This window comes from Calidris pugnax, unplaced genomic scaffold (genome assembly GCF_001431845.1).
Source record: "Calidris pugnax isolate Ruff unplaced genomic scaffold, ASM143184v1 scaffold24, whole genome shotgun sequence".
Classification (NCBI taxonomy): domain Eukaryota; kingdom Metazoa; phylum Chordata; class Aves; order Charadriiformes; family Scolopacidae; genus Calidris; species Calidris pugnax.
In genome coordinates this window covers 13,456,616-13,469,249 of record NW_015090922.1, presented here as the reverse complement: position 1 = coordinate 13,469,249, position 12,634 = coordinate 13,456,616, and the positions used below count along the sequence as shown (strand labels likewise).

Below are 12,634 nucleotides of genomic sequence, written 5' to 3'. Positions count from 1 at the left end.
GGCCGGGGCGGCCGTTGGGGAGGGCGCGAGGCCGGGGCGGCCGTTGGGGAGGGCGCGAGGCCGGGGCGGCCGTTGGGGAGGGCGCGAGGCCGGGGCCCGCTGCCCTGAGGAGATGGGGGTGTCGCGCGGGGAGGGCGCTAGGCCCGGTGACAGGGGGCGAGGGGAGCGGAACCGTCCCGTCCTCAGAAGTGAGGTGAAGGAGGTTCCGTTCTCCTGGGGAGAAGCGGGACGTTGCTGAGGGAGCGGGGCGGTGGCGGGAAGGAGGTGAGGAACGTGCCCTTGGCCGCATCGGGGTAAGCTTGGGGTGTGGTGAAGGAACCGGTGCGAGAGGAGGCTGACCCGAAGCTCATGATGACCTGGACAAGAATTACACAAACAGAATATAGAGGAGCGATTTTTTAAATTTTGCTGTGTGCGGTGTTTTTTTTTTCCCATTTATGCAACAGATTTATGATTACTTTAAATTCGCAGAGCTAACAGAAAAAAAGAATTCTGCCTGTTTCATCCTCTATGGTAGGTTAGATCAGGGACCCTAACACCACCCTTGCAAGAAGGTTAGAATCATAGACTCCCTAGGTTGGAAGAGACCCTTGGGATCATCGAGTCCAACCATCTACCCTACTCTACAAAGTCCTCCCCTACACCATGTCCCTTAGCACTGCATCTAAACGGCCCTTAAACACAGCCAGGGATGGTGACTCCACCACCTCCCTGGGCAGCCTGTTCCAATGCCCTTTCGCTCTTTCGGTGAAGAATTCCTTCCTAATGTTCAGTCTAAACCTACCCTGTTGGAGCTTGAAGCCATTCCCTCTCGTTCTGTCACTAATTACCCGTGAGAAGAGACCAGCACCAACCTCTCTACAGTGTCCTTTCACGAAGTTGTAGAGAGATGTTAGTCTCATCTGAGAACAGTTCCCCCGTCTGGTTCACCAGCCAGCCATTAAACACACTGTGGCAGGAGCCGGAGCAGCGGTGGGTGTAAGCAAGTAGGGGAGAGTGGGACTGCAGTTTTCACCAGCAGTGTTAGTATGTACCTGCCATAACTGTGTGTTCGTGTAGTGAATTCATATTCAGTGTTGAAGCTTTACATTGAAAACATCTGGAGGCTGCAGCAAGTGCAATCTGTTGCACCAGGCGCTGGGTTTCCACTGGCGCTTGTAGAGGTGGTATGATGAAAGAAAGAGCAGGCAACTGGGCGCACGTAGATGGAAGGCCGAGAGGCATTTTTTGTTAATAGTAAATCTCTTTCCACGACGTATCTGGGGCTATTGCAAAGGCAGGCAGCGGGAAACTCTTAATCTTTGTATTTTGCCTATATAGGAAACAAGATGAAATGATAACTGTTTCTTCTTTTCTTCTTTTCTCCATGCTGCATAAAAACAGTGGCCAAGAGCAAATCTAAGTAAGTGATGTTTTCCTCACCGGTTTTTGATTTTCTGCTACCACTCTGTATCTTCAAGTGACTTTACAAAATATTAGGCTTCTCTAGAATTGTTTAATGTACCCGAGAGAACTGAAATCCTTGAGTGTAGCTTTGCCCTCTCTGTCCTTCTGCATGTCTGTCTGCTCGCAGGTAGGTACAGAATGGTGTGAAAACCGCTCTAGACTCTAAAAATGTAGCAAAGGCAGGTTTTGTCCTATGGGCTGTCGTGTTGAGCTGAGCTGTAACATCCAAAGTGCACTGCGCACGGGAAGCATGCCTCCATGCTTTGTGATTAAAGAGAGGCTATAAACATAATCTTCCTTCTGTTTGCCTTTTGTATTCTTTCAGCTGAGGAGGACAAGCCAGGGTACAGCGTGCGTCTTTGTTTGTGGGCTGGGCTTTGGGCAGGTGCTGTGAACCTTGGGCAGGGTGCAGAAGGCTTCCCACTTCTAGCAAGCTCGTATGTTGATACGTGAGGAGATGCCCAGTGCTCCAGGCACCTTGGTTTGCTCTGTAGTTCAGCTCAACAGAGATGTTCATGGGCTCTGGAAGAAAATTAGTCATAGTCCTCTGACCTGCAAAGAAAGCTGATGTGTGTTAAAAGGTGAAAAGGAAGCTATAACTACTTTGAGCACACCAGTAGCCTTACAGTGTGGATGCATGGAGACAAGATCATGTAGAGAGAATGTCATAGCTACCTTTCTTCATTGGGCAGCAAGTTTTCTGAACAAGGCGTATTGTTCAGAAAGGGCTTGGCCTCAAATATGTGGTGCACGAGAATTTCAAGGCCTGGTGATACTGATACCACTGATTCCCGCCAGAAAGGGGAAACTGCACGGAGGCTTTGAGGAAGTGGGTGAGGTATAGAGGAAGGAGTCCGTGTGGTTACTGGTGCTACACATCACACCTGCAGTAGTGTACAGGGGGGGACAGTAATTGGGGATAATTCCTAGACTATGGTTGGTCAGTTGGTCTGCAGGAATCCAGTGTTTTTCTGTTTATTTTGAACTCGCCAGTAAATTAGATTGCAAAGCTGAAAAGGGAGAGCTCAAGGAAGTACACTGGTCAGAGCTGCACCAGGGAGGAAGAATGGATGACTCTTCAAGGTTAATTTTGACAGACCATTTTGTATTAGAAGCAGGAAAATCAAGGAAAAATAATTGAGTGGCCACATACAGAGATGTATCCATCTCTTGTTGTAATGGAAGAGAAAGATACCATTTACAGACTGATTAAAGGATTTGTCCTTTCTTTTGAAACTTCAGAAGATGCCCTGTGTCTGGGAAGTTGCACAGATCCCAGTGTACTTCCAGGGTGGGGGGCTGTGGTGGCAGCTTTCTCAGTGTCCCAGCTTGCCCAGCTCCCAGGGACACCGCAGCTGCTGCCAGTCTGTCCCACAGACCAAGAGCCCACCGGAGGGGAGAGGTTCCTCTGGCTGGGTTAACATCCAGCCCTGTATCTAGTGTGGCAGAGGGTGCCAAGGGGCCTTGCTTCTCCTTTTGCTTGCCTCTTCTTCCATGCTATCTGCTCGGGTTCCTCTCTGCATGTGGAAGTGATAGTCTGCGATGCAATGTTATCTACAGCCCGAACATCTTTAACTACCATCATCCTTCCTCTCTTGCCATTATCTTTTCAGCCATAGTGACTCAGTTGTATGCTGATTATTTTTTTTTTCTTTTTCTTTCTTTCTTTCTTTCCTGTTTTTCTTCCTACCCCCTTGCTGTTTCATGGAAGAGCTACTTCTCTCTGAGCTTGTATTCTTTTCAGGAGTGAGTTACTTAAACTTGATGCTGGAGCTTACAGTTTATAGTGGGCTCTGTGTCTGAGTTACAAGTTTTGCATATAATATTGGTGTTCCCATCCAGAACATCCATGCAGTTGAAAGGAAGTATCTATTTGTGATTGTGCCAAATTGTTTATGCTAACAGCTTCTCCATTTGACCATGCCCGGCTAGATAGGTGGTGGGCTGGTACTGCGTGCCTGTGCACTGACACAGAGATGTTCCTTCTGCCTTTAGATACATTCTGGTGAGGATGAAAAGTGCAGCTGAGACGGGCTTCTGTTTCAACATCAGGAGACTCCGACTGCAGGAAAAACTGGTCCTGCTGAGATACGATCCCATCGGTAAGAGAGCTTGGGGAAGAAGTCAGCCTACTTTGTATAAGCTTCTCTGACTGTGGGGGGCAAAAGATTTGAATATAACGGGATTTTTCCCATCTAAGCAGAATATGTCATAACATGTTTCATACTCGGATGACTGTACAGTTACTGTTCTTCATGACATTCCAGTGGGAAGTAAACGTTACCCTCATTTTACAGACTGTGGTAGTGAAACAAAGTAATGACTTGCCTGACACATCAGAGTCTTTGATGACAGCCATGCCACATGTCGGTGGCAAAGCAAAGTGACACAGGAGTTCTTTCACTCTGTTTCTTTGTGTGGTTTGCTAGACTGTGCTACCTCCAACAAGCAGCCACAAAGTATGCATCAACTGAAATGTTCTGTTAAGCTGCCATGGATGCTCTAGACAACACATTTGAGCCATCACTTATAAAATGGACTTGTTCTTTTAAAGAAATGAACACAAGTTCTTCCTCCTCCACAAATGATACCACTCTACAGATGACACTTCGTGGGTTCTTTTATGTTCCTCTGGTCCTCGCAGATTTTCTCAGTTAAAAGAATCTGATTTTTTTTTTTTTTGGGGGGGGGGGTGGGGGGGAAGGGTTATAGCACTCACCAAGCTGCCTTTTGCTCACCAAGCTTTTTGAAAGGTGACTAAGAGCTCAAGTTTTTGGGGGAGGAACTAGTTTGTAGTTAACATTAAAAAGCTTAATTTAATGTTAAAAAGCTGACTTTGGGGTAACTTAGAATTTAAACCAGACCAGGTGGAGTTAATGCAAAAAACACTAATTTAAATCTATAGAATAAAGAAATGCATTATGCAGCCTCTAAGCAGATAACATAATGCGTGGCCAGTAGTTGTGTGGTTCAAGCTTATATTTTCTTATAATTTTATGTTCTTGTTAGATGACTAACCTTCTCATACTCAGATGTAACAGTACAAGAGCTTTATGGCAGGTGAGAGAAACCCCCAGAGAAGCAGTGCACTTTCATCAAAGTGCTCACGCTGACAGAGGTTGTGGCTCTCCTTCTCAATCCCATACAGAAGGGGAATTGAGATCACTGGGATTATTTTCTTGAATAAGAAAAGTTTAAATTACTGCATCGAAACATTGTGTAAAGTGATCCTCCAGAAGCTTCACAACTTGTACAAAATGTGAAGAGAGTGGAGAGCTCAGGCTAAGTAGAACTTCTGTCACGGAACATGTAGTAGGTTGTTGAAGTACGAAATTGGAAGTAATTAAGGAAAAAAAGCTCTGATCTTTGTAGCCTGTAGTAGAACACAAGTGAGAAAATGATGTGAGAAAGTGCTGCATGTGTGAAGGGAAGTAAATTTGAGTCTAGATACCAACTCACATCAGGAATATGTTAGGAAGCATTTTCACTTGGCATGCATCTTCACCTTATGTTTTGTACTTCTCGAAAACCTGGGACCTCCACGGAATGAAGCTTTTTAGTGAAGTAGTGGCAGTAGTGCCCAAGTTTCACTACCTCCTAACTGCAGCAACAGAATGTGTTACTAAGTTGCAGTATTTCTTAAAGCGAAACTTTTATGTGGAAGAAGAGATTTTGTTGTTGTTTGGATTGCTCTTGCGTAGCTTTCAAAGGAATTCGTATGGTGAGTTCAATCAGAGCAGTGGTGCTTTTCAAATGGCATTGTAAAGCTTTGCTTTGATTTATTTTTCTCTTTTTTTTTTTTAGTAGCGCATCGGCTATGCTTAACCAGTAGCTGAAGTGCCTTTGGTAGCATCAGGTGTTGGGAGGCAGGGTCAGTTTGTGCCCCCACTGAGAGATCCACAAGGACGCTTCAGTAACTTTTCAGTCAGTCTGAGAGACCGACTAGATCCAGCTCATCGTCTGTAGTTGTTTGGGCTCTGAAGTTGAAGAGCAGTAGAAAGCAGCAAGGACCTATTTTTGTCCCTGCACCAAGTAGCTGTGACTCAGAATAGTTACACAGAGCAGCTGTTGAATGTTTTCAGCCACTCGGATCCCGATATTTATTTTCACAGAGGTAAAATGGACCTCTTAGGAACTAAAAATTGCATGCGGTAAAGTGAAAGCCCTACTAAACTTCAAGAGTTGGTTAACAGCAGCGCTGTGCCAGTCAGTTGCTCCACACTCATTGAAGCAGCGAAGGCAGCCAGGAGAAAGGGATGTAGGCTCGTTGAATTGCATCTTAACACTTCAGGCTTCTTAACAGATTCTTTTTTTTCCCCTATAGCAAAACAACGTGTTCTCTTCACAGAGAAGAGAAAAATCCGCTCTATCTGAACAACGACTGGACTTGATTTATGCACAAGGAGAGGACGGTTTGGGGGGAGAACGGGGTGAATGCTGATTCAGAAATCGAGCAACATGGGCTGAAAAGAGAGGAAATGAACTGGGATCACCGTCTCCTGTGATTTGAAGGCCATTGTGAATAAAACAATGTAGAGAGAGAAAATTCTTAATGTCTGGACATAGATCATCACAGTAACATTTATTTATCTTTTGAGTTATTTTTACAGTACTCAATTAAAAAAAAATTAAATAGCAAATCCCATTGTCTGTGTTTTCCATTGTGAAAGAGGCTGTAATCTTCAAAGGAACTATTGTTTTATAAGGCAATAAAAATTAACATTTTCCACAGCAGGAATTCAATGGCAGGATTGCAAGTTTTTCTAACCTACCAGCCACAGATTCAACAGTAGTAACCACCAATTGGTGTCACTCCTTGGAGGGGTTGTGGTTGTGTTGCACCAGCTCCTTCCTAGGAAAGGCAGAAGCAATGGGAACCGGGTGAAATACGATGAGTTTTTGGACAAGCTGTGACCACGGCTAAAAGGTTTATATTCTTTTCAGCCAGGTAAGTAGGATGGGTTTTTCACTCCTGAATTTTTGTCAAGCACGAAGAAGGTACATGGCCAGAGTAGTTTTCTGACGTGTCTGGAAGTTTTCCTTCTTTAATTAGCTCATCTATGGCTAGAAACATCTTCCAGAGTCTACCTCAGGAGCACTTGTCCTCGTTCCAGTTTGAGGGACCTCCCATGGTCTGGCAGAGGTACAGAGAACAGAGGGGCTGTGGGGAGGGTGCTTTGTTATGAGCCAGCCACGGGCCCTGGTGGCTGCAGCCTCAAACTAACGCTCAGCTTCACGTGCGGGCTCGGCACATGGGAACTTCTGATTAAAATTGAGTGGAAATATTACCAGGAGCCCAATACCCTCCGGAGGTTTTGCTGTAAACTTGGTGTGGTTCAGTACAGAGCATTGTGTGGGACGGCTGTGTGTGGGGCCAGAGAAACCTGCTGTGCTGTGTTTGAAAGACCCACCACCCCCACCCCATCTTCGTGTTGTAGAACAGGAACTGACAGGATTCCTCAAATAAGCAGCGAAAAGACTTTCCTGGTCTTTCCAGTCAGCAGAGGAGAACCTCGGTGCAGCCAGGAGAATAATGCTGTCTGGGACAAGATAAAATCAGTACATGGAGCTAGACAATGTCAATTAGAAAAGGTCCTGAGGCAAGTCCTTCCTGTAAGGATATGAAGATTGTGTCCCCGATGCCTGGACGCTCACTGATGCCACGCAGTTAGACTTCCTGATCATTTCCTCCATGGGTAACTCGGGATGGTAAGCCAGGTAGAAGGCCAGTGCTCCCACAAAACTGTCTCCAGCTCCCTAGAATAAAACAAGGGAGAAGTTTAAGCGTATTGGCTCAGGGAAGCAATTCAGATGTGTTTACTGGACAGACAAAAGTGGCAGCGCTGATTGCGGGAGTCAGGAAATTGTTCAGGCCTTGAGTTCAATTCACTTTTGTATTCCTAGGAAGTTCTGCCACGTTAAACTAACACCACAATACTGTCTTCGTGCCCAGCCCTTGAATCAAGGTATGCATTACAATATGGCTTAAACTTAAAGAAAAAAAAAAAATAAGCAAGTGTGCTAAAGTTCAGGAACGCACTGTTATAAACATTGCTTTTGAAACTTCCTGTTGTTGGAGTGTCCGATTTTGATTTCTCAACCTGAACGTTTCATTAAAGCTATTTTTCTCTCATTTAACTTCTGTTTTTCATAAAGGGCAGTGGTAGAAGGGACAGAGAAAAGGGGAAAAAAAAATAAGCCATGTGGCTTGTGGCTTCTGTAAATTCCTAATTGCAGAATGATACATTTTGATGCCTCCAGAACTTAGCTGTTGTTCATAAAAGGCCCCAATAATGAAGGTCTATTGTGTCTGTCGCGTAAACCACTTACTCCTGGGACAAACTTTGCCAACCTGTGCAGAGTTTGAGGAGGGGGGTGGAGGGCAGTGACATGCACCTGGAGCTCTGGCAGCTGTGGCCCCTTGAGCTACTGGTCCCTGGGCTGTCTGTGCCAGGAGAGCTGCCTGGTGCCCGGCCTGCCCCGTGCAGTCCCCCAGCAAACGGAACGGGCCTTCCCTGGGCGGGCACTGGCCGTGCCCCAGCTTGCCCTCACCCTCTAACCCTCAGTTCTCCTCTGGTCAGCAGGGAATGACAGCTGTTTGCCTCCTGAGTGCTTTATTAACAATAACCGTTGCTCTGCGATGCTCAGTGCTCCACAGTGTCCTCAACAACTGGCAAAATGAATCATTTTTAACTTCATTTGCTCATTTCATTGCCCTTCCTCCCTGAAAACTGGCTTGATTTCTAAGGCTGAACTGATAACAATTCTTGTTCACATTGTAAAACTGCTTCTAAGGTCCCCTTTTTTTAATCATACTTTTATACCAGTGAAAGCGTTACACTGCACACACCACAGATATCTTACTTAATTCCAGAACCAGCATATGGACTATCTCCCCTGAGGGGTTTTGCCTCTGAACTTGTAAATAGGCCCCAAGAGTAATGGGACAAGAGCAAAGGGCCTGGAAAAAGTCAGTTAAAATAGCCGAGCAACATTTCTGGAAGCTGAAGCTAGGAAGTAATTTTCTAATTTTGAGTTTTTAGTGCTTCTCAGTGTTAAACTCCTACTTACCCTAAAATCAGCTGCATATAATATCACTCTGGCACAAAAAAAAATAATACCATTTCCACAGAAATCTGTTTGTGAAGCGGCTGCCGGGGCCGAGCAGCATGGGGATGGCAGGGGAAGCCTAAGGGGGGTGAGGGCAGGATAGGGGTGCCCAGGCCGTGCCCTGTCTCTCCCTGCCCAGCCCTTCCACAGCAGCTGTTCCCAGGCAGGAAAATCCCAGCTTCGCCCTGGGCTGACGTTTGGCCACCGGCTCCCATGGCCAGCGCAGCGGGATACGGAGGGAACCTCAATAAGGGGGGCCGGGCCCGGAGCGCAGCTGTAGCAGCACCTGTTTCAACAGTTCTGTGTTCCTCAACGTAACGGGGACAGGTGAAGGTTTTTATCAATTTCTGTTGGGCCTTTGTCCCTCTCCTGCTTTCCAGAGCGCTCCCACAATGGCAGGTGGAGCAGGAGCAGGTGACTGCTGGTTAAGCATTGCCAGTGCCTTTTGTCTGAGGCACAATACAAAAATCTCCGGCCCATCTCAGAGTTTATAATCTAATCGGTGTGTGATTAATTATTAAAGCTGCTATTCTGGCGCTGCTGTTACAGACAGAATTTCAGCAAGCAGATCTGTTATGCCCGAGCTCTAGCAGGAAGAACTTGTCATTTTTACATCAAATATTTCTCATACGGTGATCACTGGGAAGCAGAAGCAGCCAAATATTATTTTAATGAAGAGTACTCAGAATATCCAGTGTCATATAGCATAAACTATTATTCGGCAGCAGCATGGAGCACCATACTGTCTTTTTGATCTTCTTTTTTTAATGGCAGTAATTAAATACTGCAATGTTACTGCACTTGTGGGTGATGCTCTGAGATTGTGAGACAGCGGTAGATCTATCTCTTCAGTGAGGCTGAACCATGTTAAATGACTACAAAGGTGGAAAAAGAAGGTGAGCAGCAGACTTCCAAACAAAACAGGAAAAGAACCCCCCCTAGTATTTTTTTGCAAGAGAAAAGATCATGGGATGGCTGGAGAATTTGCAAGGATTTGACGCCAGTAAACTTTCGCTGAAACCCTTACTTCCCACACATAGACTGAAGCAGTCAGTATCTCTAAAGCTCAGCTACCACAGACCCCAAGGGTGTCATAAATTCAGTTGTTGGTAAGTAAACGTTTTGTGTGGGGGGTGTTTTCAATCTCAGAGCTACTGCACTGAACGCAGCGGCATCAGCCTGATTATGCAGATACCCTGTTCAGCCTTGCTGCTGGTCTCTGCAAACACGACTGGTCAAACACAGCCTAAAGAGCAATAGCAGAACTGAGTCAGCTGCAATAAGAACTATTTTTGGCTTACAGAAACGGGCCTTCCCTCTTTGGTATTGTGGATTAAACTACGTTGGGTTTGGTAGATTCAGAAAAGGTCAGCACAGAGCAGAAGAAGGAACAGGCTCAGAGTGAAAACAAGATTATCCACGCTCTGGATTAGCAAATACTAGCTTTACATTTAGCTGTTTCAAAATCACCTATAAGAAAAATAACAAACACCTACTTTGGAAAAATAATGAATTCTGAAAATGACCCGTAAGCTGCATTTATTCTGCCCAGTGACAAACACAGAATATGTAATATTTTACATTCTTCAGCATTTGTCTTCCAGGAAGACATTGCAGACTTTGAGATAATCCTCATCTCTTTAAGTGCCTGGAGACAATTCATTCCATAATTATAAGAATATAACTTGTTTAACCTTTCTCTAAAGTAGTAGATGCTAGTTTGTATAAAATAAAGAATTGGATCAAAAAATTTGTCTGATATGGTGTGGCTCATTCTAAAATGCAAATGTTAAGGTTTTGACTAAGTATAATGGTTTTGAAGCAGAAAACCTATTTATATTCTGCGCCACTAGTCTAGAAATCCTTGTTTTCCTGCGTGTCTGGAAAAGGGCATTTTTATTTGTTAGAGTCCAGCACTGATTGAGATTCTGTGCCTCTAGAGAAGAGAAAACCCACGAGAACACTTCTATTTATACCTTTGCTTTTGTTAGTCCTGATTTGTCAGAAGCTGGTTCACAACTTTAGTATCACTATTTGTATACAACGCTGCCCTGAGAAGCTTTTTAAGGAAAGTGCTTTGTAAGTGGAAACTATATTGTTCAACAGTCTTTCCAGCAAGTAAAGCGTTTTTCAATCAATCATGTGTAGAATAATAGGATGCATTTCATTTACACAATAAGATGACTTGTTTGATGAAAACATTTGAAGGCCAAGAGGCCAAAAGCTACAGTTCACAGTGTCACAGGAGTTGCACTGCCTTGTTCCAGGGCAACCTCTTGCTCAGCCTTCACCCTCCCAGCCTGTCCTCCTGGGCCAGAGTCATGGCAACCGTCCAGCAACGGGAGGGGGCTCTGGTTCCTGGAGCCTGCCGTTGTTACTAAACCTCAGGAAACTTTCCTCAGGTGATGTTTCAAGAAGCCACGGTCCACGTACGCTTTGTGTATTACATGGATTCATTCCATTAAATACATTGTAAGAGTACGTTATCGAGTCTTAAAAGGAATGATGTGTTGTATAAGAGAAACATTAGGCGTGCCTATAATGATAAATTCTTCATTTAGTGAATAAATCAAGATATCAATCCAAAGGCTGTCAAGAACTGCGTTATAACGTGGAATCAACGATATTGCTTGCAATGATGCTTATAGTCTCCTAGGAGCGTTCCCAGCAGTGTGGAAACAAACGAAGCCAGAGGATTACACTGATTTAGCGCCGTCTAAATGCACGGCACCGCGGAGATGCCCCACTCCGTCGAAGGAATTGGGCCTTGGAGAAATCCTGTGGTATTTATAGCACTCCATAACCGTGTGGTACTGGATTATGCTAAGGATGTTATCGCTCTGTGTCACATCTGTTCAACACTCCTTGCTGTACCCCTGCCTACGCTGTACCCAAACTACAAATTAGCCCCACGTAACGCAAAGGTATCTGCCAGCCAAGGCGCTCGCTACCTGCTCCTCAGAGGTGGGGAAAGCCTCTGTCTCCCTACAAGAATCCCTGGGCTGCGCTTTGATGAAAGGTTACTCGTGGAACTGGAGAAACATTTCCAGCCTTTGGGATATATTCAGACACTCTTGTGCCAAGAGGGGTTGTGTCTCAGCTAAGAGATAATTTCAGCTGAAATGCTCAGGGAGTAAAATATCCCTTGGTAACAGTGGTTGAATCAGTTATAGAGCTTTTCTTTTTTTGGGCTTTATTTTTATGATTTCCTTCTCCCTGAAACAGCCCATGTTTATCCTCTATGTGATGGAGAATGATTTATTTCTGGAAATGTTACTGGCTGCGTTTTTGACTTTTGCATTTATTTGCCTGTGCAATACTTTTTTATTTTTTTCGGGGGGGTTTAATAGCACCACCCCGCTTTTCTCCTTATGTTTTACTGGAGAGATGTTTTAGAAGTTTGAATTAAGACAGTCTTAACCTAAACTAACTCCACTATCTTGAAATTCTCCTGAAATTACACTAATTTGACTATCTTCAAACTATTTTCTAAGCTCAAGGCCTAACACTGGTGAGCACTCCCATGGTGTCCAGGGTTGAAGGACTGCCACCTTTGTAAGGCACCCACAGATACTGGTGGGGCTCTGTGTGTCTGGGCTTACAGGAGCAGACCTGTGGACACAAACCTCTAAAACTTGAAACATTTGAAAATTACAAAGAGATTTTCCACTAGCACAGTTACTCCTATATCTATGCATGGAGTTTTGAGCCAGAACAAAATAATAAAAAGTTCTTAACATGCAACTACCAAATTTTGCAATAAAGACCAAATGAACCTGTAACAAATATCAGGGCTCACATTTTTAGGTCTAAGTTAGGCTTTTGGTGCAGACTAGAGAGCACTGCGAGCACTGCAAAACTACTTGGGTTGAAAATAAAGCAGAGATACTAGGAGAAGCACACTGTGCCTCAGACCTTCAGGGTCTGGATCCACAGCTGCATTACTGTGCTTAATCTGTGCTCCAATAACTGAGCGTTCCTGCAGTCTTGTCACAAAGACAAGCTAGAACATGTCACCCTAAGCCAAAGGAAAATATATATAGAGAATCCATGGTAGCAGTGCTCATCTCTTCCTTTT

General features: G+C 44.8%; 1 protein-coding gene across 1 annotated transcript in view; it reads right to left on the bottom strand.

The window, feature by feature from the left end:
* Positions 1 to 5,995: 5,995 nt before the first annotated feature.
* Positions 5,996 to 12,634, bottom strand: part of RBKS (ribokinase) — a 68,893-nt gene continuing 62,254 nt past the window's right edge. The window contains exon 8 of the mRNA XM_014951228.1: positions 5,996 to 7,203. Coding sequence (XP_014806714.1) covers positions 7,030 to 7,203 — 174 coding nt within the window. The 3' untranslated portion in view covers positions 5,996 to 7,029. The remainder of the gene's footprint in view (positions 7,204 to 12,634) is intronic.